General features: G+C 37.7%; 5 protein-coding genes across 9 annotated transcripts; 2 read left to right on the plus strand and 3 right to left on the minus strand.

Annotated features, from left to right (window-relative positions):
- Window positions 1-168: 168 nt before the first annotated feature.
- Window positions 169-3,516, minus strand: LOC110766412 (Hyp O-arabinosyltransferase-like protein). The gene is made up of 8 exons (XM_021969745.2): window positions 2,973-3,516; window positions 2,308-2,375; window positions 2,001-2,202; window positions 1,818-1,915; window positions 1,639-1,708; window positions 1,383-1,454; window positions 1,074-1,187; window positions 169-677 (listed from the first exon to the last, which is right to left on the minus strand). Exons 1-8 carry the CDS (start codon window positions 3,381-3,383, stop codon window positions 618-620), a joined length of 1,095 nt encoding a protein of 364 aa, XP_021825437.1. The 5' UTR covers window positions 3,384-3,516; the 3' UTR covers window positions 169-617.
- A 1,302-nt stretch (window positions 3,517-4,818) lies between these two features.
- Window positions 4,819-12,709, minus strand: LOC110766436 (neurochondrin family protein). Of its 3 annotated transcripts, none has more exons than XM_021969768.2 (19): window positions 12,587-12,709; window positions 12,305-12,494; window positions 12,012-12,174; window positions 11,697-11,833; window positions 11,337-11,440; window positions 11,120-11,215; window positions 10,802-10,895; window positions 10,507-10,627; window positions 10,151-10,371; window positions 9,774-9,865; window positions 9,651-9,706; window positions 9,165-9,254; window positions 8,964-9,063; window positions 6,871-6,975; window positions 6,717-6,789; window positions 5,807-5,970; window positions 5,498-5,552; window positions 5,252-5,351; window positions 4,819-5,108 (listed from the first exon to the last, which is right to left on the minus strand). In XM_021969768.2, exons 1-18 carry the CDS (start codon window positions 12,587-12,589, stop codon window positions 5,296-5,298), a joined length of 1,920 nt encoding a protein of 639 aa, XP_021825460.2. In that variant the 5' UTR covers window positions 12,590-12,709; the 3' UTR covers window positions 4,819-5,108; window positions 5,252-5,295. The 3 variants fall into 3 exon arrangements, with proteins under 3 accessions (XP_021825460.2, XP_021825459.2, XP_088103703.1); XM_021969767.2 differs by having other exon boundaries at window positions 4,819-5,112; XM_088247577.1 differs by lacking the exons at window positions 12,305-12,494; window positions 12,587-12,709 and having other exon boundaries at window positions 4,819-5,112; window positions 12,035-12,169.
- A 6,304-nt stretch (window positions 12,710-19,013) lies between these two features.
- Window positions 19,014-20,346, plus strand: LOC110766442 (uncharacterized). Its single transcript, XM_088255062.1, has one exon. The coding sequence runs from the start codon at window positions 19,233-19,235 to the stop codon at window positions 19,968-19,970; it is 738 nt and encodes a 245-aa protein (XP_088111188.1). The 5' UTR covers window positions 19,014-19,232; the 3' UTR covers window positions 19,971-20,346.
- A 1,149-nt stretch (window positions 20,347-21,495) lies between these two features.
- Window positions 21,496-22,160, plus strand: LOC110766398 (uncharacterized). The gene has a single exon (XM_021969723.2). It carries the CDS (start codon window positions 21,536-21,538, stop codon window positions 22,001-22,003), a length of 468 nt encoding a protein of 155 aa, XP_021825415.1. The 5' UTR covers window positions 21,496-21,535; the 3' UTR covers window positions 22,004-22,160.
- Window positions 22,161-22,426: 266 nt separating this feature from the next.
- LOC110766396 (homeobox protein knotted-1-like 3) lies at window positions 22,427-26,097 on the minus strand. Of its 3 annotated transcripts, none has more exons than XM_021969721.2 (6): window positions 24,923-26,097; window positions 23,916-24,036; window positions 23,638-23,831; window positions 23,433-23,564; window positions 23,037-23,173; window positions 22,427-22,958 (listed from the first exon to the last, which is right to left on the minus strand). In XM_021969721.2, exons 1-6 carry the CDS (start codon window positions 25,646-25,648, stop codon window positions 22,922-22,924), a joined length of 1,347 nt encoding a protein of 448 aa, XP_021825413.2. In that variant the 5' UTR covers window positions 25,649-26,097; the 3' UTR covers window positions 22,427-22,921. The 3 variants fall into 3 exon arrangements, with proteins under 3 accessions (XP_021825413.2, XP_021825412.2, XP_021825414.2); XM_021969720.2 differs by having other exon boundaries at window positions 22,427-22,961; XM_021969722.2 differs by having other exon boundaries at window positions 22,427-22,950; window positions 24,923-26,096.
- Window positions 26,098-26,804: the final 707 nt, after the last annotated feature.

Raw genomic sequence — 26,804 nt, forward strand, 5'->3', positions numbered from 1 at the left:
CAAAGTGTTGGGCCGACCATCATTTGACCCCTAGCCTGGGGCTGATCCAAATAAAACCGGCCCAATCCGATCTTTCTGAAATAAATTGGGTTGTAAAAAGGGATTCTAAAATTAATTGAACAAATGTATACAAGGAGACACAGGTTCATACATAATACAGCCACACAATTTAAATCAAAGAAACTCGTTCAGGTGTCTATTCCAACAAAGATGAAAATCCCAACATTTGTAAGCTAAACTAAATAGAAAGCGTAGCAAGGGAAAAAGAAAATTTGATTCACAATTTTCTTATCGATCACGAAGTCGTGGCTCGATAACTCATCCATCGACCATGTAACTTGGGAATACAACGCAATTGCAAGCATTTATTAACTTTGTTCTTCTACTATAAACCAAAGTATGCTACATTTCTATAAAGTGTTGTGCCGAATTTCACACCCGCAATCGGGTCATGTGTGCAACTGAATTCGAGAGTGACATGGAGTGTGCAACCCAAGTTGATAGTGAGACATGACAACTTTCACAAACATTTTCATAAGTGGCATCTGTACCAAACGGCAGCACAGCTTTGTATATACAGGCTCTCTGTCTACGTCAGCTCCAACCAGCTCTTTTACCTATTCCCCCCAATTTGGAATGTTTGCTGTGGCTTCATTGACCATTCTCACCAGAGTCACCTGTGTATGTTTAAATTTTTTTCTACAGGTCAATGAGATGAGATGGAATATGCAGGGGGAAAGCTCAGAAATTTAAAGTTATTCTTTTTCTTCCCTTTTTTGATTTCTTGGTAAGATTTGAACCAATTGACAACCTACCCCAACCACATAACACCACTTATCACTAGAGCTCAAGTGCAAGCGGAACTGGGTACTGGTACACTAGTTCACATAAAATTTATCGGTCATACCTAAATGCTAAGCGGCACTAAATGATTCTATATATCATGTTTCAGCAATTTTTTAAATATCTGGCCAATCTCTTAAACCAAAAAATCTCGCCAGTTATATCAATTATTTTCCATTCACTAGTGTAACCAATTATGCAGCCACACTACTACGTGAGATGATACATACCACGCTTTCTGGAACACCAGCCGGAGGCATAGGAAGGTTTCTAGGCGGTGCAACACTATCGTAAGATCTTTTGTCAAATCTCCATTCTCCAATCTTTCCGTATGTTAATTCACCCTGATATCAGAAGACAAAATCAGACATTATCAGTCAGCAGCCAAGCATTGCACAAAAAGAGCTGCTAGCTCTCATTTCTTGAAAACTGAAAACAGATTGGGCATTTCATCAAACTGTCAGAAACAAAAAATTTCCCCATATTCTTCTCCATAGACACTGCACATTAAAGTACACAAGTGCTTGTCGAACAGGTACCTTCATATTATAGTCACAGCCATAAGTGTAATGAATTATGAACTTCTTGCCAATCTCTTTATCCCATGGAGGCTGATATACATCAGAAAAACAGTAATACTAGTAAGTTAAACGGTAGCAGAATCAAACTTTGTAAAGCAATCAATTGATCTTGTAGAAGGTAAGAAATGGCTACATTTAGAATCACATACTAACTTGCAATTATGAAGACTATATATTATAAGGAAAGAAACGGGGAATAATATCCCAGCTAAACCTGAATCATGAAGTCCTTGTACAAGATATTACCAACACCATGTAGAGCGGATGCAACAGCATAAGCATACCTATATCATGATGCAAAGTTAGTCAGGAAGCTTTTTGATAACTAAGTTTAAGAAGTCAGGAACATGCTGTAAGGTCACCAAAGAACTAAGCTAACTAGTGAGAGCTCACATTTCAAGCACCCAACCAAAAGCTTTGTCTGTTTCAGGATCCTTCTTCATTGCCAAAGAAACATTCATCCAGGTGGGAGCAATCTTCTTAAGAGATTCCTAACAATGATGGATTTAAAAAAAGTCAAACCACCAGAAACCTAAAGAAAACTTATTATAACTGAGAGATGACAAGTTTAAATACCTTCCCAACAATGACGGGAGAATTTCCAATAGGATCAATGTTAGTTATTGGTCCCTTGTTCTCAGGGAAGTATTTCCGGAGTACTGACTCGTACTTTTTAGGTTCAATGTAAAAGAAAGGAAATGCAGCTCCAAGCCCATCAGTGGACAAGTTTGGTATGGGCTTGACAATTATATGATCTGGCTCAGACATCAGTATATAACTGCAATACATGTTAAGAATAGCAGGATATAAGTCAAACCTAACAAAAACACTGAAGATGATTGATTTATTGAATTCAGAAACTAGGCAGTGAAGCATCTCGTACTCTTCTTTGATGTCTGCTTGCTGAAGCCATTGTACAAATGCCCATGGTCTATTCAGAACTATATAACCCTGTGATTACAAGATGGGAGGTAAGCAACGATACGAAGGTAATTTCTAGTAAGATGACAGTTACAGAGGATTTATACTCAATCACCATGAGAACTTATCCATTTCTTTCTTAAACAGGCTGCTTGAAGGAAAGTTTAAATTCTTTTGGGTTCTGTAATTTAAAACTTTAGATTGAATAATATATATCATGGGGTAAGTTCATGTATAACAAATATGCCTCACTAAAATAACAATGTCTCCAAAAGCAACAGCTCAACTTGAGCTTAATTTAAATGTAACCTGAACCAAGCTACTCTGGCTTTTATAAATCACAGCGCTCTAAATTAGCATAGTTATAATTTCTTATTTTGCTCATAAACCCTTCTTATTCTGCTCATGAACCATAACAATGTTAAGAATTAGAATCTAATTTCTTCATTTGCGACATTTGTTCAACAACCCAAAATACCAAACCAAAGAACAATCCTCACCAAAATAAAAAAAAATATGGAAAATAAAAAATTCAATTCAATTAACACCTTCCAGAAAAAATAAATGGATGAACAACATTCATAAATATACAAAAATAAAAGAAGAGCCAAGCATAGAAAGACCAACCCGATCCATTCCAGCAGGCAAAGGCTGAGCAACAAAGGTTGGGATCTCATCCATGTACTTGTCAGGCTTCCCAGAGTGCAAGATCCTAGTGAACCCACCCATCCCTGAATTGGGTTCGTTCTGAAACTTCTTGAACCAGTAGTACATGATCCTACACTGCCACGTGTTGTACACAGAGTCGGAGGCTGTCACTGCCGTGTGGAACAGTCTCTTGGAGCTCCCTAATTTCCCTCTCGATCTGTGCAATGGCATCTGGATTATGGGGTCCACAGAAATGGACGACGACGATGATCTTGATGGGCCTGGAAGGTCTTGCTGGAGTGGTGAATTGGCTGAGATTATTATGTTGTATGTTATCAGAGCTACAGAGAAGGTCACAAGTATCGTGAAGAAGAAATTTCCGCAACTCATTTTCGTCTCTCTCTGAAGCTTTCTCTCTCTAATTCCTGTTTTGCTGTTTCTCTGTGTCTGGTGAAGAAGATAGAAAAATGGCGACTTCAGAAAGTCGTCGTTGTGTTGTGTTCATCAGTAGCGGGTGAAGAAAGTGGCTGGCTGGACCATCTTTCTTGCCAAACATATTATTGGGCCTGGGCCTTTCGTTTGTATGTTAGTTAGTTAATTACTTAGAGATGCCAAACAAACAATTATTATCTTAATGAACTTCTCGGTGCATTCAACAACTCAAGGTCGCATTAAGAAAAAAAATAATTCAACAACTCAAGATAGCATCCAAAATAAATTATTGTGTGTTAATGTAGTACGGGATATAGTCACGTATACACATATTACAGTATGAATAGATGAGTTTGACTCCATTAAAGATTTTTTTAAAAAAAAAATACAAGCGATTGTCTAAACTATTAGGAGATGGAGTTTCTCACACACACACAACCAAGATACTATGGGGGTTCAAACCTAAGACCACTAGTCTGCAAGTCAAAGTCATTTTGCACTAGGCTAGATCCCGTTAGCCCATTAAGGATTTTAAGTTAAAGATTTATTAACGACTTTTAATCTTAGTCTCAGTCATTGAATTGCATCTGTGGATATTAGAAAAATATTTAACTCACTAACTATATGTACACGAGTAATGCTACTCTTTACCACATTTGTATACAAGGTTCCATACAAACTTAACTAATTATAGAATTTCTTAACAAATTCTTATGAAAAATCTTTATTATTGGAGAAGCTCCCCGAATGGATTAGTAAAGTCAACGTGCTATACAAAGGGGTATTTTTTAAATAATTCTATTTTTTTATGTATTACTAATCAATAGTTAAGTGCCCCGGAAAAAAAACAAAAAATCAATAGTTAAGTGCACTTAGTAGTCCCTTGAGTTTAAGAGAATGTTACTACAATGACCCAACATCAACATCGAGAAGTATGGGAATACTTTTCAGCCCCAACAGCCATTGCAGCAATTAATCATTGAAATTTTTGAAAATGAAATTGTGTGTATAGGCAGGCATAAAGGGTCATTCTCATAAATAAGTATGGGAAAGCCACGAACTAAATGATCCACCAGAATCTTTGGTATGTGATATGTCACCTCTTGGTCCATAAATTTTGCAACAGAAGGCAAATTAGCTTAATGGAGCCACACACATCTAACTTTAATTTTTTTAATTTTTTTTTTAAGTTTAGGAACTTGGATATAGCCCTGAAAGAAACTCAAGCATTAAGTATTAACTTAGCACTCAGATATTTTTTCTCATTGTCTTGCAATAGTTGTTTTTATTGTTTGCAAGAGCCCTTTATGGATGGGATGGGACTATGTTCTTGTAATGCCATTTTATTAATAAAATTGTTGCGGCTATAAAAATAAAAAACTAAGCACATGTGTAAGTACTAACTGGTATTTATTTAATATGTACAAAAATCGCAACTTTATGAGGCAAACAAAACACTACTTATAAGTTATAATTAATTAAAAATATACAAAAATCCTAACTATATAAATTGAAGGCATACAGAGGAAATTGACACATGCAACTCGCGAAAACAAGTTAGCAAGCTACCGATTATGGGGGGAGAGAGAGGAAGCTGAGATAACCATGACGTGGTTATCCTTCGGCTGGCCCATTTGATTGCAAAGCAAAGGATAAATCCCTTTCCCTATTTTCATCATCCATCTGACTGGGTTCAACAAAGGAGAAACGTCAATAAATCTAATTCTCCCATTTTATAGAGCTTCTCTCATCTATGAAATTTCTAATTTATAAAAATAAAAGCATCAACCAATAAATGAATGAACTACTAAAGTATTGTTGCTAACCATATTAGTAAGCTTGAAGATCAAGATTTCACTGAAGGATCACGCTATCTCTCAACGGTTTCCCTTACACGAGGGAACCGATCCACCCATTGAGAATATCCTGCAACACGTAGAGAAGTAAAAATCAGGCTTCTTAAAATATATAAGGGTGAGAATTCTTGCTTCAAGGATGATGGTACTAAAAAATTTATCCCCCACCCGCAAGAACAGATGAGTAAATTTTCTAAAGGTTCCGAAGAAACAAACCTTGTGTTACAATCTCAAGAAGATCCATTTCTGATTTAGCAGCATCAGACATACCCTACAATGAAGTTGACAACGTAAACAGAGTGGTAAGATCCAAGCACACTTCAATTTGGCTACAACAATTAAAAACTCTTGTTCAATGAGAAATAACAATGTGCTGTATAAACCATCCTACTACTGGCCAGAAGTTGGAGGCCTAACTGCCTCAGTCTCTATCTTAAACATGTACACATACATATAAATATACATAAATATTGTGTACATATATGTATATATAATATGCAAAGCATATCACATCATGCAGTATACCTGTCCCCATGAAGCCAGACTTCTTGCAATGAGCCGAGACAAACTATCAAGAGTGCTGTCATCAAAGTTAGGATGCTTAAGAAGAGCCTTCTCTGATGTAAAATCAAATAGCAGTGCGCATATGCTTGAAGCCATCATAATAGTTGACGGGTCATTTATACCCTCTGAAATCAGTGTACAATAATTATTAAGATGCAGACCTAATGATATTTCTTTTGCATGAAAGAAAGCTGAAAATATAGGAGGTTAGAGCACACGTAGAATGAAAATGGATGCTGATAATACAGCTCTAAGCTCACTATCAACTTTGAAACAACATAATGGGCCCACCACTGATAATGAAATACTTGAAACAAATAAACAACCCCTTAAAAGTAGGGAATCTGTAAGTTAACCCAAAGATAAAAAATGAATCAGACTCCAAAGACAGAAAGACATAACAAGAAAGTGAAATTAAGACAGTTTGGCAAAAGAAAGTGAAATTTGAGATTGAGGTTTTCTAATGCAAAGACAAAAAGATGTTTCCAATGTTTTTTTGGTTTTCAAGAAGAAAAAAAAGGTTTTTTGGTTCCGTTTTTCTGGATTTATCAAGTCTTTTGCTCCTGAAATCACATATCAGGTTTAAGAGTTGAGAGTAAACGGGGTACTCTCCAAAATGTAAACTAATTTCATGAGATGAAAAAAAATGGGGTACTCTCTCTCCAAAACTTAATGCTTTTAAAAGATGAACTGGATACCTATCCAATATGATCTTAATGCAACACCAAAGGCACAAAGTATCAACATTATTAATGTTTCAAAAACGACAATACCACTAGAGCAGTACGGAAACCAAAGGATATCTGATTTTCACAACAATAAGCCGTTACAATTCACGTATTAAAGGTAAAGGAAGTCAATAAAATAGTACCTGTCCAATATGCCAACGCTTTCAATAGATTACCAAGAGTTGAATCATCCAATGGGATTTGCAATTGCTCTTTCTATTTATGAAAAGAAAAATAAGATGTTCATAAGTTGCATATAATAAGTAATATATTGGTATAAAATGATGATTACCCTACCTTTAAAAGAAGATTCAAGATTGTGTCACATGCCAAAAAGATGCAGCCATTATCCTTGACCATATAACCATGTGGCCCAATCAATTTTACAAGGCAATCAACAACCTGCAAGTAGATTTAATATGCTGCTGAATTGCTTTTGTAGACTTACAACATAAAAATATAAAAAATTCGAGACTACTTGAATATGCTTGTTAGGCCATTAGAGCATGTCCACCCATGAAGGCTAAGGCAAGGCTAAGGCAAGGCAAGGGCTGCCACTATTCACTTTAGAGCATGTCCACCCATGAAGGCTAAGGCAAGGCTAAGGCAAGGCAAGGGCTGCCACTATTCACGTGAATAGTGGCAGCCTTGCCTTAGTTGGTTCCACCCTTGGAAGGCTAGGGCAATGGCAAATACTATTCACATGAGATATGAATAGATGAATTTGTATAGAGTTTTTGGTGTGGGAAGTAAAGAATATGCCTAGGTATTTATTTAAAAAAATTCTGGAATTTTTTGTATTTTTTTCCCTTTTTTTTCAAATTTTTTTGGTTGCTGACGTCATTATGACGTCAGCATTACATCATCCTGCCCAGGCAGCAGCTCGGGCTGAATTTGCCTGTGGGCTTGCCTGGGCTCATGGGACCCAGCTCTTGCCCGGGCTGGATTTCCTGCGCTGGAGGGGGAAATGGGCTGGCGAGGGGCCTTTTGCCCAGGTAGGGCTCCTACGCTGGAGTTGCTCTTACACAAAATAAAGGCAAAAGGTCACTTTTGGTCCCTGTAGTTTATCACTTTTACCACTTTGGTCCCTGTCATTTCAATTTGGTCAAATTTGTCCCTGTAGTTTCAATTTGAAGCAATTTAAGGACAATTCTCAATTTCTGTCAATTTTTTTTAACTTCCGTTAGTTGTAGAGGGGTAATTCGGTCCACAAATTATTAAAATAAGAAAAATAATTTTAAAATAAAAATAAAACATCTTTCTCCATTCCTCCTCCCAACCCCGATGCCCACCAACAGTCCCCACCCCAGCCAACCCCAGCCAACCACCACCTCCCTGTAACCAACCACCAACCTAGCCACCCAAGCCTGCCCCAACCCTTAACGATACATAAACAGGCCTCGATATAGCAAAATTGTACAACCACGATTTTGCGCCTTTTCACAAGAACCACCAACACAGCAACCTCTCTATTTACCAAAACTCTAAGCCTCTGTTAACATTCGCTGTTTCAAAATTCAAAAAAGCTTCAAATTTTCAAATATAAAAAAATAAAAAAATCACAAAGAACAAATGTCCCAAACCCAAACCCCTAATTAATCAAATTCACAGAGATGAGGTTTTGATGTGGCGATCGGTGTACAAACATGAACGTTGGGGACGATGACGACGCCGTCAACAAACCCCAAAGACCACGACATCAACGCCACCCGATCACCCAAAAACCGTCGTCACCATCAAAGCCATGTGCCCACCGCCATCATCTTCGTCGTCGCGTTGTTGATCTCCACTGCGACTTGGCTCTCTCTCGTTTTCTCCGGTGCTCCTTAGCCCTTCCCTGCCCCTCAAACCCTCACTCAATCCCGCAATCGCAGCCTCTCACTCTCTTAACAACAATAGCAACGTCGTCTGGTTGGAAGAGAAGCTCCCCGAAAACAAAGTCGATCTTCCCTTGCCACCGATCATGATTTTCCGAGGACATATCACGATTTCGTTTGAGGTTGGGGCAGGCTTGGTTGGCTTGGGTGGTGGTTGGGTTACAAGAGGTGGTTGCTGGGGACTTTTGGTGGGTGTTGGTGTTGAGGATAAGGGAAAATAGAGGTTTTATTTTTATTTTAAAATTATTTTTCTTAATTTATATTTATGGACCGAATTGCCCCTTTAGAAGTAATGGAAGTTAAAAAAATTTGACAGAAATTGAGAATTGTCCTTGAATTGCTTCAAATTGAAACTACAGGGATAAAATTGACCAAATTGAAACGACAGGGACCAAAGTGGTAAAAGTGACAAACTACAAGGACTAAAAGTGACTTTTTGCCCAAAATAAAAATAGCAAAAAGGAAAAAAGTAAAGAGCAAGGATTTTATATAGGATAAAAATGGCAGACTTACAGAAATATGGCCTCCACAAGAAATCAAAGCTTTACATCCTTCAATCTCCATTGTCATTTGGCACAGCAAAGGAAGCAAAAAGCATATAGAGTAGAAGGGGCTGTCATTTAGACAATATTATAAATAAAGATCATTTTCAGAGATTATAAACCCCTAAAGTTTATCCGCCTATTAGACAATAACTATTCAGAGTTAATATACCTTGGTTCATCTTCACCTTCAATGGAAAGCATATACTCTAAAAGTTCTCTAACTTTCTCTTTGCATGCAACGGGTGTTTCTGCAAGATAGCTGAAACACACATATTAGCTCAACAGTATATCATTGCTGATCCATATATCAATTAATTAAGGACAGGAATTTGTCTTGATCAGAGACATATACTAAATGGGTCCTCATAACATGTATAGGCAGAACCCAATAACTGCCCCAGAATGGATCCAACATGAATGCCATAACTCTCAAAGCTTAGACTGAACTTTCTTGGTTGTTTATTTCAATTGGACCATACTAATATTAACATTATTTTAAAACTTGGCATTCAAATGTGAACATACATATGTGCAGAAGTATAGCGACCTCTGATATCAGTACCAGAAGTTTTCCAAATAAAAAATTTAACAAAACAATGTTGCCTATGTTCTCCATGAATTTCGCCAATATATTAACAGATAAATGCAATAATACCTCCCAATAATCCGCACTGAAGCAAGAAGATCATCTCCCTTCCTCTGTCCATGTTCCTGTAGAATCATAATGTGGTTAGAGAATAGAAAGTAATCTCTAATGCTACAAAATCAATACACTTACCTTTGCATCTTGTAAATACTCTAGAACTACACCAATTGTCTCATTAAGGCCCTTAATCACCTTCATGAAAGTATTTTCATCAATAATGTCCCCTGAAATTGCACAGAGATTATTAACATCATTGTCTGAAACAAGAGAAAATGTATACAGTACAAACAGCTCCCTTGCAAGTCAACAAAAAAATGAGGAGAGAAAACTGAAGAAATTACTATATATAAAAGGCAGAGAAACTTTAAAAATAATGTTTCACAAACATTCCCATGCTTCATAGTTCAGAATCCTATAACAGAATAATGAGAAGATTACGATTGTTTTCCTCAAAAACTTTAGATATTGACAGAACTTCCAAGCATGCAAATCTGGCAAATATGACATACCTTCATTCTCGCTGGCATTTGATATTAAGCTAATTATCTTTTCAAGCAAGGAAAAGGCAATAGCCACATTCCGTTTCTTTGAAACAATTGTCTCTGCAGGGGCTGAAGACCTCTTGGATGGGGCTGAAGACCTCTTGGATGCTTCATCTTTCAACTGGGCAAGCTCATTAAGGAGAACTGCAACTTCAACCCTTGATTGCTCCAGTACAAGCACTAAGCACCTGAAAAATTTAAGGCACAAGAATGGAGAGTCAGGCCTGCCCAGACATAAAGATACTCCACACTTGGGCATGCAGACATGTATATATATAGATTTGTGCAGATGGCTTAAAAAACCATCACCAGGCAAAGCAGACCTGTCAGCTGGAATAGGCTCTTTCATGCCTGGTAAGTTGATATGACCTATTAACCATCGTTCCCCAAATATTGTCATCATAGAATCAGCCAGTATAAGTGCCTGAAGCTTTTCAGTAGGTGCTGCCATTAAATGACAAGACAATAACATCAATAAGCCTCCAACTTTCATTCCTTTAAGAAATAAAATTAACAGGGGAAGAAAAAAAAAGTAAGTCCAGCTAAAATTTTTATAAGAAAAAAAAACTACGGAGAATGCCAAATGCCAAAGTATTGAAAACAATTAGTTCAACATACCAACACGGTTTTGTAGAATGGCCGCAATACCATCACGCATATAATTTGGCAAATCTTTTTCTGGTAGTACACGAAGAGAATCATAAACTGGTGCCTGAAAATACCATAACTAGTTTTAAAACTACTGATATCAACAGCACATAAGGCATAGTTAAGGATTACAAAAGACAACGGAGAAACTTTGCACCCAGTAATTTAATTGAACATAAAAGACCTTATTTTGTCCAACAATCAAACTTAACCATTCATCAATTAAGTTAGAATGTTCAGACAAATAACTTTTTTTCTGGAAAAGAGAGATGCACAATGATTGCATACCGAATATTTTGATGAGAGGATAGCAGACAGTAGGTGGAGCGCATCAAATTTCACAGCATTATGCAAGACAGCAAATTGTCTTGTTATTGCAGCCACCTAAATTAAAACAGCAATAACTTAAAGATCATATACCACTTCAGAAAGACTACAAAATGAAGGAGTTAAAAAAATTCAATATTAAAGAATAGTAAATAGCATATCTAGAAACTGAACTCACAATCTTTGAGAGCTCTGGAACGTAGTCTTGGTTAATGATTTCAAGAGACAGTTTATTTAGTATCAATTGCACGAGTTTCATAGAAAGCTCCATCTGATGAGAACCTGTACAAGTTTTTCATCTCATCAGTCCTTTGTAGTTTGAGACTGATGAAGTAATCTCATAAATCACCAAGGAAAACTGTTTTCTTATCAAAATGGACAAAAAGATACTAACAGTATAGCAGATAACTATCACCAATGACACATACTTTACAGTTGCCCCCATTTCCATAATGCAATAGTTGTAGCATGCAATAACAGATCATCAAGATTCCTATAGGTTTGTTAAGCAAGTCCAGTAGAAGATAAAAATAATTACCGTCTGGGAAAATTGACATATGAGAAGCCAGCATATTCATGCCCCCAGAAGTGTAAAATGTCATGATTCCGTCTTCGGAAGCTGTTGACACCAAATACAGAAATTCATAGCATTCTTCAAGAACAGCTGATCCTGGCCTGTATTCTCGCCAAATAAAATGATACGGTTAATTAAGAACATGAAAATCAGCAATAACCAAAGTACCTAAAAAACAAAGTCATTCAGAAATCAATGTCATATTAAATGTTGATCATGAATCCATTTGGAATATAATATAACACCACTCTAGCACCCAATCCAATATAAGAACCATACTCTGTGGATAAAACTTCCAGTACCAGTGGAATCTTCGAAACCATGTCGTTTGAAGCAGCAATTTCCAGAACATGACAGAATGCAGCAAGAACAGTAACAGATAACTGCAAATATGCATCGCGATTTTCACTTCCGCTGCTACTAATGCTTCCTTTTCCCATCCCTAACCAAACAAAACAAAAATTCCACTTATGCTTCATCATTAAAGATCGAAATTTACTTCGAATTTACTTCTAATTTGCAAAAATTTGACAGCAAGGGATAATTTAACAAAAAAGAATTTGTAGTGTTACCAGTCCTGAGCAGACGATCGAGAAAGCCGACGCCGACGGCATTGTAAATGGTTTGGAGAGAGGATAAGTCATCGCCTTTGAAAAACTTGGTGACGAGAAGAAGGCCGGCGAGTCGCTGCTCGTCTCTCTCGCCCTTCAACAGCTTCAAGCAGTCTTCGAGCGGCGGAGACTGTTTGTCTTGCTGGGGCTCCTGAAATAGAGAAAGACATGAAGAAATTTGAGAGGGTGAGAGAGATAGAAATAGAGCGATAGAGAGATGAATAGAGGGATTAGCTTGGTTACCATGAGAGATTGAAAGCGGAGAAACTTGATGGCCGAAATGGAAACCAGAAAAAAAACCTGGAGATTTTTGGAGGGTTTTTTGAACTTCAGGAGGCTTCCGGACTCGCCCTATACTCGATTTTTTAAATTGGTTTTTTTTAATAGATTATTATAAATAAACCTAATCCTAAACATGTATTTATAAAAACAACCCACACACTATTTAAACATAAAAACACACCCAAAATCAACAATTGTATATTTTTTGGGTGTGTTTATAAATGGATTTTGAGTATGTATAATTATGGGTTTTTGGTGTGTTTATAAAGTGTTTTGGGTGTTGGGTTTTTTTATAATTTCAGCCCCCATTTTGGGTGAGCAAAACCCCCTTTTTTTTAAATAGTATAGCCGTGCGGCTTTACTGATTGCCTTTCATAAATAGTATCGCCGTGCAGCTATACTTATTTTGACATGTGGCTCCTAATCGATCGGGGGTCCTCTTTTTTTAAAAAAACAGTACAGCCGATCGGCTTTACTCGTTGGTTTCAATTTTTTTAAAACTAGTATAGCCGCGCGGCTATACTGTTTTGACACGTGGCGTCTGGCGCCGTGCGGCAATTCCTTTTAAAAAAAATAATAAATAGTATAGCCGCACGGCTATACTCGATTTTTAAATTTGTTTTTTAACAATAGCCGTGCGGCTTTACTGTTTTTTTTGCCTTTAATAAACAGTATCAATAAGAGTAGTATATAGCATTATCCATTACTATTAGGCCACTACCCAAGTTTCTATTGTCCTCTTTTAAATTTTTACTTTTCCAAAGTTATACCCGTATAAAAAATTTAGCACTTCCACATTTAATATTCTATTATACACATATGTACATATTTTTCAATAATACATCTGTGTTCTGTACATGTCTTAAAGACTTGGTAAAATTCAATTTAAAAAAAAATTAAATGTACAATACTTGTATTGTACATGTACAGACGTATTTCTCATGTTCAATACACTTATTTTTTACAAAATTTTCAATAAGACACACAAAATTCACATATTATTAAATAAAAAATATATATATTAAAGTATTATATAGTGGCCGATTAATATCTGCTTTGGTTTAGATATGTTGAAACTAACAAATTAATATCTATAAAGTATAAACTGATGCAACTAGGAGGGTGTTTTTTCCTTAATTTTTTTTATATTAAATAGTATAGCCGTGCGGCTATACGGTTTAAATATAATTTATTTAAATAGTATACCTGTGCGGTAATCCTACGATTTGGTTTTAAAAAAATAGTATATCCGCTCGGCTATACATATTTTGACACATGGCCCCTAATTGGTAGGGGGTCCTTTTTAACCAAAAAAAAAGAGGGTACAATCGCGCAGCATTACTCGGTGAGTTCAATTTTCCTATGACCAAACTCCCTGTGCCACTCTGTGACCTTCTTATACTTTTGACACATGTCCCTTCATTTAACTAAAACTTAACTATGTTAAGTCTTTAATTTTTATCAAAATAATAATTAAGAAAATTATATTAAAGGTTTGTTTTTCAAGAACTGGCTGAGTTTTCAAATTATTTTTTTGAATGAAACTGAGTTTTCGTATTAGAGCGCAGGAAAGATGAAGGGGCAAGGAAAACAGTTTTCCGGCATAAGGTGGTTAAAAGGTTGACGGGGTTTTGTACGTCGGAGCATGGCGGTTCTGTTGCTGGGCAGCTCGGCAGCTCGGCACTCGGCAAATTGCAAATTCGACAAAGATTTCTAAGGCGAGTTCGACAACTTTCAGGTGTTGGATGACGGTGGTTTCATTAGGGGTGGGCATCAAAACCGGAATACCGATACCGTCCCGAAACCGTGCCATTCCGTGTCAAACTCATGCCAAACCGTTTGGTGTTGATGCTCAAACGGGATGAAACCGTGTCATCCCGTTACTGTTTGGCACGACACCGGTATCAGATTTGTGATCCCGTTTGGTGTCATACCGTGCCGTACAGTAACTAATTAATATTAAATAATAAATATTAAAATATTATTTCCAACATTTGAAGCTTGGATGTGGTGAGGCCAGCGAGACCACGCTACTTTTTTTATTCTCTCCGCCAATTTTTTTATTTCTTCTCTCTTCTTTTTCTTCCCCCTTCTTTCCTTCTCTCTTTTCTCTCTGTTTCTCTCTTCTTATTTTTTTCTTTAGCCTTATTTGTTTCTCTATGTTTCTCTCTTCGATGAGCCTAAGCAATCAGCCTAGAGTCAAAATCAAAGCGTGGAAATCTTAGATCTTGGTGGTCGTAATCTACTTGGTTCTGGTGTGGATGGTGTGCATGTGGAGTCGCGGTCGTCATCGTCGTGGTGGGGAGGCCACCAGGAGCAAAGCCGGGGTTCCTGAGCCGGCAGTAGAGACGAGATCCCAATCCTACCACCGCATTCGGCTGCTGCTTCATCTGCATCTTTGACCTTACCATTCATTCAAATGGGTTTCTTTCTTGGATAACAGATGAGAAGAAAAAGAAGAAATTAAAAAAGAGAAGAAAAAAATAAGAAGAGAGAAACACAGAGAAAAAGATCTTGGTTTCGTTTTAGCCTAAGGTGAACGGTATCAGTTTTGATACCGAACCATACCGGTCCCGATTGGGGCCGGTATGGTTTGAACGTGTTTTGAAAATCCCCCATCCCGTGTCATACCGTCCCGATTCTCCTATTCGGGACTGACACCGGGATGACCTCCATCCCGTGTCATCCCGTACCGTGCCCACCCCTAGGTTTCATTTGGATTTCATAAATCGGAGCCCGTGGGTGTCGCCAATTGATGTGCGGTTGTCGGAAATTAACCAGGCCAGCGGTCGTTACCTCGGCGATATCAACAATCTGATTTGATCAATGAAAAAGACACAACAAAGAAAAGCTTGTGAATTTAAGATGGGTTCATTGATGTTGATGACCAGACAAAAATACACATACAAATCTACCACTTATGGGTTATTGTTGTGGAAAAGTTTTGCATGATAATTGTCACTGAGAGTGAATATCTGGGCACAGACCAAAGAGAAAGAGGATGAAGAATTATTTTTTTGTTTTTTAATTTTCAAATGAAGTTAACGGTGTTAATTTTATGTTAAGTGAAGGGACATGTGTCAAAAGAATAAGGAGGTCACAGGATGGCACAGGGAGTTCGGTCACATGAAAACTGAACTCTTACTCGGTGTGTTTAGTTTTTATTTTTTAAAATATTATAGTCGCTTTCTATAGTACCGTGTACTAAATCATCCTTGATTGGACTAGGCCTGCACGACGTAAGAGCATCTTCAAGGGAGATGTCAAATACCAAACATCAAATTTAAATTTGATGGTTGATGTGGCAATTTGACATTGACACATTTTTACACTCCACCCGATATGTCAAATAAATAATTATTGTAACAGTCAAATCATTCAAGATTTTTTTTATAAAAAAAACGAAAGTAACAGTCAGCTATCTTTAAAAAATAATAAAATATTCATTTGACATCTTGCTTTTGGGATGTCAAAAGTAACGGCTGAACCTCCAGCCTTCATTCCACATCAGTTTTGACAATTCAGTTGGAGTGATGTGAGATGTTATTTCTAGTCGTTAAATGTCTATGTGGCACTTTTAACATATCGGTTGGAGATGCTCTAATGGGCCATAACAAAGACGTCAAAAGGACCATAAGAAAGACTTCAAAAGGCTCCCAAAAAATATAGCCTATACCAGTTACTGTATGGTAGATTAATTTGTTAATTCAACAATTTTTTCTTCATTTTTTTTTTTGGCTAATGTTAGAGCATTTCAATTGAGAGGCATGGGCCCGAGCAAGAGCCCCCAAATGTATTTTCAAGGCCCAAGTCTTGCAAGGGCAAGAGCTGGGTTCTACCAACCTGGGCAAGCCGAAAGGCATGACTTGCGTGGGCAAGCTGACCTAATGTAACAGCCTTTTTTTTTTTTTCTTTTTTTTCTTTTTTTGAGGACCTTTCCTATTGAAAGGGGCAATAGCATACTAAACTCACATACACTACACGGATGTTAAGACTCGAACCCAGGATCTTGCCTGAGGGAGTAAATACTCCAAACAACTACACTAGTGGGTCCTTTGCAATAGCCAATTTAAATAACAAAAAAAATTTGAAAAAACGAATGAAGGAAAAAATACTAAATATTTTAGATTTTTTTTTAAAAAAAATAAATACCTACCCATATTATTCACTTCCCACCAAGGGCGGAACCACACTAAGGGCTACAGTGGGCTGTAGCCCAGTGTGGTTTTTTAAGAAAAAAATATAAAACTTATGTATTTAACTTATTTTCAATATTAGCCCAGTCAGTGACGGTGTACAGATTACCTTATTTCCACTTTCAACATTTAAGTAAATGTCTTTGTCATTTTACTTTTATTTATTTTTATATTACTCCATTTACTTAAGTTTACAATGTAAATAAAGAAGTACCCCCCGTTTGGATTCAAATAAAAATACTAGAAAATCAAATTCCCACCAAATCAAAATATGAAAAATCGGTTTTAGTGCAAAATACGATTTATGCTAAAAATGATGGCTCATTAAGTCAATATATACTTCATACTAAAATCCCATAAAATCAAGTTTTCTTATTTGATGTGTGAGGAATAAAAGCTGCCAAATATTATCTTCAGAAAATGATTATTTTGAAAACCCATTTTTCATACTTAGTCAATGTTTTTACATAAAACAATTTTTCATGTATGATATGAATGCATGAAGGAACTAATGTCAATCTAAGTAAAAAGCCTTAGATGTTCAATCCACAATGGTGTTAAACCCTATTTGGTTTATGTTAAAACTTATTGAAAATTAGTTTATGGAGCTATGAACTAGCGTGGTTTATATGATTTAATATTTACTTTTATTTCTACAAAGACTATAGAAATTGTAAGTACCAAAAAAAAAAAATCATTAAATTTTAAGTTAATAACTTTAGCTAGCCCACCCGTTGAAAAATTCATGGTTCCGCCCTTGCTTCCCACACCAAAAGTTTATACAAATTCCTTTGCTCATATCTCATGTGAATAGTAGTTGCCATGGCAATGAGTGGAAAACCAACAAAAAAAATTGCTAGGGCTGACACTATTCATGTGAATAGTAACTGCTCTTGCCTCTCCTTGCCTTTTGCCATGACAAATGGGTGGAAATGCACTTATGAAGGGGAATGGGGTTTTCTCATACACTGCTAAGATGCTATGAGAGTTCGAACCTAATACCATTAGTCTACAAGTCAAGGCTCTTTTTCGGGTTAGATTTCGTTAGCAAAATTATATATGTATTTATTACATAGACTATTTAAATCGCATCCGTATCCTAATTATTATTATTATTTTTTAGAATTTCAGAATCATTTTTGTGGACTCATATCAATGTATCTGTGGTTATTAGCTAGTAGACCAATAGCTAGTTGGTTTAGCATATTAGCGGATGAGGTTTTTTTGTTATTGTGCTATCCTTTGCATATCTAGGAGTAGCAAGTATGTTCCACACTGCATTTGAGTTTCAAAACTGCAAAGGTACATCTTAATGTAACCCTAGTATAGAATGATGAACGATTTGATCTAACGGCTACAAACGTGTTCCCATACAAGCAAATTCGCGTTTGATCTAATGATCAACCATACTTGGACGGCTGAACTGCAGGCAAGTTATGAGCTAAGAGCCTCAAGACAAGAAGAGGCTTCACCTCCACCTTCATGGCATGTGGCGCTGATAATTTATTCATTGCTTATCCATTGAATATAATATCCACAAATCACATCCTAACACCTGGCATTAAGTGATGACCTTCATGCTCATGCATGCACGTGATCGAAAAAGGCAAAAACCATTGCTTTTGGCCATATTCTTTTAGTAGATAAGATCAGGTTTTAAGAAGCTGACTCCCCTAAGAAAACCAGTCCTCGGTTTCTCATAAACCAGTCAATCCACATTCCTTATTTCTTTCTTCTGGTCTCTACGGTATATATTTTGTTTAATCAGGTTGGTAAATCAACCTATAATCCCTCTTCCATATTTAGCAACCATATCATAAACTTCAGTATAAATATTAACAACTGACTATAATAATTTGATGTAATGTTCTCGCTACATAACACGGCTTATAAATGTGATCTTTCTAACATTCGTTTTATTCGAAATAGTGCATTCTTAGAAAATAAGTTTGACATATTTAAATATCTAAACCCATAATTAGTTTGCCTCTTCTTTTTTAAAACCCATATTCAAATACAACTATGCTTACACAATGATTTTCTAAGTTTAGAGACTAATAAATAGGCAAAAAAGCCAGATACATAACAAATACAAGGTAACTCCCCGACTCCACCAATTCTCCAAAACGCGGCTTTTACACCCAAAAATAAAGATAATTCATTTTTTATTTTTAAATAATTATATAAGCAAATAGGCAAAACCCGCTAAGAACAACGCACGACCCACGGCTTCTCCGCTTGTTCCAGCTACCTCCCCAGACCGCAAATGCCGCTACCACTCAACCCTCAACCTATAAATACCTCACTACCCGCTACCACTCAACCATCAACCGAAAATCAAAATTCAGTTTGTTTGTTTCCCGAGAAAAACCAAAAGAAAAGAAAAGAAACTTGCACTCCAATTCAATTCAATGTCGAACCAGGGATATCGATCTCAATCTGCGACGAGCACTCCGCACCACAAGCGTCAATCCAGGTCGATTTGCCTCCCGGCCTGCTTCACCAGCATGAGCACTCACCCCTTCGACATTCTCCAGAGGGAGGGCGACTACTGCAACAACTGCAGCAGGTCTCGGTCGCCGTTGCCGGAGATCAAAGACCGGTGCTTGAACCTCATCTCCAGGATCGGCGGCGGCGCAAGGCCTGGAAGAGGGCGGCGCTGCCACGGCTCCGCCGACTTCAGCTACGATCCCTCCAGCTACGCCCTTAACTTCGAAGACGACACCAGCCGCGCCGACGATCAGCTCCTCTTCCACGGCTTCTCCGCTCGGCTCTCGGCCTCGTCCATCCCTACAACGTCGCACGAGAAAAAGACCAGCCCCAACCAGCTCGACGAAATTCTGGAGAACGAGGAGTGCTTTGTCGCGACGGCGGAGAACAAGGGGACGACGAGCCAAGCAAACGGCGTCGCTTCAAGGAGGCGGGGGAGGACCCGGCACTCGTCGACTTCGGTCGACTTCAGCTACGACCCGTCGAGCTACGCGATGAATTTCGAGGACGATGTGAACCGAGACGACGAGCTTATCTCTCTCAGGAAGTTCGGCGGACTGCTGGCCCAGCCATCGCCGTCGAAGATGACGGCAGCGGCGGGGGCTACGCCGCCTGCCAAGTGTTCGAATTTGCGTCCAGAGATTGCTGCGTTTAGCTGAAGCTCAAATGCGGTTGCTTTCTATTTATATGCTCGTATGATCAGGCCAGTGTTTCATTTCGTCATGTGCTTGGGCTCTGCAAACGGGATTGTGAAAATATTTAGACTTTTGAGCTTCCAAAAAGGGAAGGAGACGAAAGAAATAGGGAAAGGCGCTGCCGGGGCAGATGCTTATTGGTTCGGCCCATGGAAACAAATGTTGACCCACATTGACCAAGGCAAGCACAAGCAAGCCAATGAAGGAAATATATTATAAAGCCCATTTCTCTTTAATTTTATAATCTGGGCTGATGAGGCCATGAACTCGTCTTGTAAACTTTTATATTATATTTATATTATCCTTTAGTTAATAGATAATGTCTTGATTTGAGTCCAAATTGGGTCAATTTCAAATTTCTTTTAATTGTTTTAATTTGATTATTTTTGTTTTCGGGCTATTTGGTACTACATGTTTGGGAGTACTTATGAAAATGCTAAAAGCGTTTCTAATAGCATTGAGAAAAAAAAAATTATAAGTGCTTTGGAGTCACAAATGCACTTTATAGGTGAGTCTTCAAGAATCATTTCCAAAAATTTCGATATTAAAAAAAATTTGACGTTCTTTAAACAAAAGCGCTTCTAAAAAAACTCTTATGAGTAGAAATGGTGCCTAAAAAGTAGTATGAAATTAGCAAATTGTTTAAGTTTCGTTTATTTTATTGACATTACCCTATATGTTTGGATGAAGGAAAATAAGTTGGGATTTAGCTAAAAGTTAGGAATTGAAGAGCATACATTGTTATTTCCATTTTTTAGCAACTAAAGGATGAAACTTAATAAATGACAAGCGGAAAAAATCGTAGAAATTAGGGATCAAGATTCTTGAGTTTAATTTCCTCCAAAAGAAGTGTCATTTTGCAATTTCTATTAAGCCAAAATTCGTTTTTCACTGTAATTTTTGTCATTTACAAAATTCGACATACATAAATTTAAACACTAAAATTATTAATAGCCAAAAATTTAAACAGATGGAGATTTAAATTCTGTCATTTAAGAATTCTATGCAACTTTCAATTCCTTTGTCCAAACGGAGGTTAACGATGAGTGACAGGCAGAAGAGAAATTAAACAATTAGTGGCAAGCACGAAGAAATCAAGTACAAGACAGAGCATATTAACAATCAATATAAAGCTTTCTGTTGGAGAACCACTATTTCTAAGATCCCTTGTAGAAAACAAAATAGCAGTTTGGTGTTTTTAACTGTCAACTAACAGATGCCATGCAAGTCACAGCTGCAAATGGGGTGTTGGCGAATGGCAAAGTGGCAATTGGCAACGGCCGGCACACAAGAAGACCGACCCAGAAGATACTCAATGATTGAATCTCTCTGATCTGTCAAAAAAATTAAAGACATTAAAAAGAAAGCTTCAAACTCGAGCTCAAGCTCATAGCTAGCTAGCATTTACGTGGTAGGAGCTTAGGTGTTTAATTACTAATTAAATATCAATATAAAAACTCACATTTCTCTTCATTTTGATCATCCCCTTTTGCATTAATCACATCTTTGATCTCAAATTCTCAATCCCCATGGCAAACCCACCTGAGAAATTGGCCTCAATTCACGAAGTTTCGACACCACCGGAAGAGAGTTATGATGACTTTGATGAGGAAGAAATAGCTCCATATTCTTCTTGTGGTTGTTTATGGGGATTTTACTTTAGAGCACTGCGTGGAAGAAGCAACATTGGAACACAGAGATATCTACTGCAACAACAACAAGAAGGAGATCAAGTAAAAGAAATTTGGTTGGTGGAGAATGCGAAGAAAATACGAGAGTTTTCGGAGGTTTTGGCAGGACCAAAGTGGAAGAATTTCATCCGCTCCTTCAGTACAATTTACAAGAAAAGAAGGGTGCAATTTCAGTATGATCCGCAAAGCTATGCGCTTAATTTCGACGATGGGGGGTTTGACAGGGAAGTAGAGGGTACTTCGTACCTTCATTTTTTGAATGCCGGATTTGCAGCTTCTCCAGGGATGAACAATGCCAAGTTCTGATTTGCTAACTCTCCCTGTCCTCATGTTTGCTGTTGTTGCTCTTGCTCAGTTTTATACGTGTTTCACATATAGATGAAAATGACCTACTTGTTTGTTTATTATTCATTCTTTCATTTGATCTCTTTCTGACAAATTTATGAACAGCTAAATTTTGCCAGTACTTGATTGTTTTATGTTACTTGTTGTGTATAATTCTCTGGGCATATTTTCTAAAGTTCTGTTTCTTTTATGTTCTGTTATCTAATTTCTATGGTAGTTGCCTCAGCTTCTCCAAACCAATGCCATCTAGAGAAACTGGTGCATGGTTTTTGCATATACATCTGAACTTATATATACCAAGTCACTTCACAACACAATCAAAAGAAATTGAAACCTGAAGCAGCATGATCCATGCCATCTGGTTGCACGAAAGAGCGTCAACGATGCCACTCTAAAAATTTACATACCTTTATTTACTACAAATTCATCTCTACAACAAAATGCCATAAAGAAAAGCTATAATTTAATTTAATCACCAGTGTGATGTATGTAAGGAACCACGCTCAGGTCATTGCACTGTACACCCACCACAACCCCTCACTGTTCTTATTCACAGACATGAAGATCATAAACAAAAAATTGTAAGCCCTCTAGTGGACTATCCAATTCAGATTCAGTAACATAATTCCTAAATACTGAACTCCTAACGATATATGATACTACTCCATCTGCAGCCTTTGAGCATACCTGTATAACGGCTCATAATCAGTGTTAGCCTTTTTCTTTCTGTAGAATCAAAATATGATTCTTTCACTTCAACCCTGTTGTCTTCTTCCATGAAGTCCTATGCTATCACAGTTTCTATGTTGAAATTATGGATGTAGTGGAAGCATGAACAAATAATCATCCCAGGAATGGCCCTCGTTTCCTTTTCTCCATTCATCCGAATCGATCACCGCTGTTTTCACCTGCATTACTTCTTTTTGAATTAAGGTTGGTGGGACGCTCATGAGAAATTTAAAGTTGAGAAGAATGCAAGGTTCAATGAATATACCTTTTGCGTTTGCTCTTCAAAACTGTGGAGGTTGAAGGATTGCTGTGCCAGTTCCTCTTCCTCTGATTGATGAACCAATTGTTTATCTGCTTTAATTGCAAACCAGTTTCCTGTACCAACCTAGCCTTGTCTTCCTCCTGAAAATTTATATGAAAACTACGATAGTTAGGTATCGATGAGCAAAACGTGAATGCAGTTGGCTTACTAAAGGATTGCCAAAGCAGTTTCAGCTAGTATGCTAGGCTACAATTTTACAATTAAACTTGTTTATATGTGTTCATCTTTAAGTTAGTACTCTAAAGACTCCCACAAGCCTACATGCGTGGCAGGAAAGCTAAAAAACTTTCAAATGATAAGCATGCAAACTCAAAGAGCTTCTCATTGACCTATACTTACAGTTGGATATGGCCACTTTGAATGTGATTGCCACCAAGCTTTTAGCACAGAGGTGGTGTCACCAGGAAGCTTTCCAGCTCGTCTCTTGCGCAAAATTTCCTCCCGTATGTCTACGATTTTCTCCTTGTAACCCTGTGAAAACTTTGCTCAGATTGGTAACGGAGGAAATGCAACAGATTTACACTCAACAATTCAATTTTATTACCTGCTTCAGCTCATGCTTCAACTCTTGCCTCACACGCTCCATCAACGACCTTTCGCTCTCTGTCGGGATAAGAGGGCCGAATCCCATGCTGTCATGACCATCCATGCTTCCATCAAACAAGTTTGCATCGCTGTCGACTTGGTCGTCTTCATCATCAGACATTGTAGCACCCGTGCCTTCACCGGGGGAAACTCCTGTTCATCCAGTTTGTATAAGAAACTAAAACTTCGGTGCTGAAGAGCCATGATCACTACCATTACAGAAAAAAAAAACATTACCTGTTAAGCTTTGTAGTGATTGCTCAATCTCCCAGCAAGCCATCACTGCTTCCATGGCATGCACCCGGACATGTTGTTGCAGTTGTTCTTTAAAAGAACAAAGCAACAAAACATAATGCCTCTATAAAATCATCAACAAGCAGAAACAATCAGAAACTATAGAAATTAAGTTAACAGATTGTTAATTATGGTAATTGGGTTTAAGCTTAAGGATCAAGAGAAGAACATCAGCAAATAACTTTGCAGAGAGCAAGAGTTGTCTTGTTGTGCCATGAATATCAGCTTTTGTCTTCCCGCATGTTTATTTTTTTCTTTTGTTATAAAAAGTTGGGGTTGTGTCACCCGAGACTCACTTTTATTATGTTTAAATTATATCTGTCAGCACCACCACCACTGTCCATATCTTGTAAGCCTTAAAGCTTTTTCAGATCCCTATACCCCTATTTTTTCAAAATCTTCAGGAATCTCATTATTTCTTCTCATGGCCAGAAACATTTCAACCATGCCAAGTCCTTCCCTCGTACCACTAGACTAGTTTCCTCAGCTTTAGCAAACCCACCATCTCCAAACCATCTTGAAAATTAAATCCCATAACTTTTTTGTTTTAAATTCAACAATTTAAACTTAACCGAAACAAAATTTCTCGTGCAGCACAAAACAAAATTTCTCGTGCAGCACAAAACAAAATTTCTCGATTCTCGTTAACACTACCCAAAATTGAAGAAGAATTTCTCATTTCCAAAGTGCAAAATTTGTAAATACTAAAATTCGTCTGTCCATTTCACCCAAAAAAAAAAAAAATTCGTCTGTCCTACTATAATCTTACTAGTTTGTGTTGTGATTGAAATTATGAGGCTTAATAATTGTTCCAATTTTTTTAAATATTTTTTATAGTCGATTGGCCAAATTTGATGACTCTTTAACAATTCAAAGCCAAGAGACACAAGTCAGCAAATTAAGTCAGCACAAAATTCACACAAGCAATCAAAAAAATATAAAAGGCGTACCATGAACTGATCAAGCTCCTTATCATCGCCGACCATGCCGTGGCCCAAAGCCGAGTATTTAGCCACCACATTCTGCGACTGAGCCAGCTGGGCGTCGATCCTCGGCAGCTGGTCCACCGGCGTGGCGATCCGCAGGCACGCCACGTGTGCCGACAGCAGGGGCTCGTACAGCGGGTGGGCCAGAATCTCCGCCTTGTGCCTTGCGTTCTGCCAGTTGATCATTCCGCCATCTCCGCCGCCGCCGCCGCTCTCCACGACGATGTCCGTCTTGTTGAGGCTGCTGTCGGGCTTGAGGTCGGCGGAGTCGTGGGAGATGGTGGCGGCGATCATGGAGTCGCCCCCGACGGCGGTGACGTCATCGATGACGTCGCTGTGGTTGCGGTGGAGGATGGGGCGGTGGGGCTGTGAGAGCCATTGGTTGGAGGCCTGGGAGGTGGTGGAGTCGGAGGCGGTGACGTGGAGGTTGAGGAAATTGGAAGCGCCGCCGCCGCCGTTGTTGTTGTTTGGGCTGTTGTTATGGTTGTTGTTGGCGTCCGCGTTGGTGTAGTTGCGGAGGAGGGCGGTGTTGAGCCAATTTGGGGCGGGCTGAAATGGGTGGTGGGGCTCCCTGGGCTTGGAGTTCGGGTCGGGTTGGTCGGATTGAAATGGCTGGTGCTGTTGCTGGGTTTGGTCTGTGAAGTGGTGGAGAGGAAGGTCCTGCTGGGAGAGGTGGTTGTGGTACGCCATGATCGATGATCAGCTGGGTATTAAAGTAATTGCAGAGACAGAGACAGAGGACACTCTGTTTCTCTGTGTTTTACAAATTAAAAAGGAGCAATTGTAGACGATGATTCTGAGGACATGGATATGAAAATTTAGAAGCTTTCTGAGAGTCTGAGAAGATAGGAGAGAGAGACAAGACAAAGATATGTGGTTGGATTTGATTATATATATCTCTCTGTAGAGAGAGAATACACGGTCTGTGTGTGTATAGAAACTTAGAGAGAGAAAGATGAGAGCTTTTTTGAGTTTTGGGGAGAGAGAGATTGAAAGGGTTTAGTTTAAAGCTTTGAGAGCTTATATATGGGATGGTACCAAAAACGTATATGATGAAATTGAGGAGCTGTTTAGAGAGAGAGAGGTTTTTGGACAGAGTGGTTTTCAGGCGAGCAAAATGAGCTCGAGAAACTGCTTTAGCAAGAAAAAAATGGTGGGATTTTGTGGCAGGTTTTATTATTAATTAAGGAGCCAAGGAGCCCAAGGGTCCCTATTACTATTAAAAGAATTTTTTATTATTATTATTTCACAATATGATATAGGAGTTGAAAAAATAGAAAATTCGGATCAAATAGTTGATTTTAGAATATAAGGTATTTTAATTTCTTTACAAAGAAAAATAATGGTATTTTGAATCTAATTAAGGGTAGCAAAGATTTCTTTAAATAAGAAGCAAAATGTTTGGGTTGAATGTGTGAAATTTTGTAAGACCACTTATTATATTTTTTTTCCAATTTAACATAATATATGAGATTTACTATTTGAGTAGTTGTGATCAATCCTCCTTTCACTTTATGGGAATAATACTAGTCTTATCATATTTTTATACTACATGATGCGGCAGTTGATGTGTGCATGCCACATTAGCTAATTAATGTGATTAACACTTTTTTTTTTCTTTCTTAAAATATACTTCATTGATTTAATTAATTTGGCGTATGATATGAAGATGCCACGTCATGCAGTATAGAAATATGAGATAAACATGTGGTAAGTATAGCATTAATCTATTTATAATTTTAAAAAACTCACAACGAAAAGTTAGCATGGGAAAAAAGAACAAAAAGTAAAATAACTCAATGAAAATCTTGGCATATTATTATCGTTGATGGGGGATTAATTTAAT

The sequence above is a fragment of the Prunus avium genome, chromosome 1 (assembly GCF_965620075.1).
Source record: "Prunus avium chromosome 1, drPruAviu1.hap1.1, whole genome shotgun sequence".
In the NCBI taxonomy this organism is placed as follows: domain Eukaryota; kingdom Viridiplantae; phylum Streptophyta; class Magnoliopsida; order Rosales; family Rosaceae; genus Prunus; species Prunus avium.

Coding starts and splice junctions, on each gene's coding strand:
- LOC110766412 (XM_021969745.2), bottom strand. CDS start 3,383: ATGAGTTGCGGAAATTTCTTCTTCACGATACTTGTGACCTTCTCTGTA. Junction 2,203..2,307: donor CAAGCAGACATCAAAGAAGA/GTACGAGATGCT, acceptor CATGTATTGCAG/TTATATACTGATGTCTGAGC. Junction 1,916..2,000: donor CTCCCGTCATTGTTGGGAAG/GTATTTAAACTT, acceptor CATCATTGTTAG/GAATCTCTTAAGAAGATTGC.
- LOC110766436 (XM_021969768.2), bottom strand. Junction 6,790..6,870: donor TCTTGAATCTTCTTTTAAAG/GTAGGGTAATCA, acceptor TTTCATAAATAG/AAAGAGCAATTGCAAATCCC. Junction 5,553..5,806: donor GTCTGGCTTCATGGGGACAG/GTATACTGCATG, acceptor ACTTCATTGTAG/GGTATGTCTGATGCTGCTAA.
- LOC110766396 (XM_021969720.2), bottom strand. CDS start 25,648: ATGGCGTACCACAACCACCTCTCCCAGCAGGACCTTCCTCTCCACCAC. Junction 23,832..23,915: donor ATCACTACAAAGCTTAACAG/GTAATGTTTTTT, acceptor CTGGATGAACAG/GAGTTTCCCCCGGTGAAGGC. Junction 23,565..23,637: donor TGAAGCATGAGCTGAAGCAG/GTAATAAAATTG, acceptor AAGTTTTCACAG/GGTTACAAGGAGAAAATCGT.
- LOC110766442 (XM_088255062.1), top strand. CDS start 19,233: ATGTCGAACCAGGGATATCGATCTCAATCTGCGACGAGCACTCCGCAC.
- LOC110766398 (XM_021969723.2), top strand. CDS start 21,536: ATGGCAAACCCACCTGAGAAATTGGCCTCAATTCACGAAGTTTCGACA.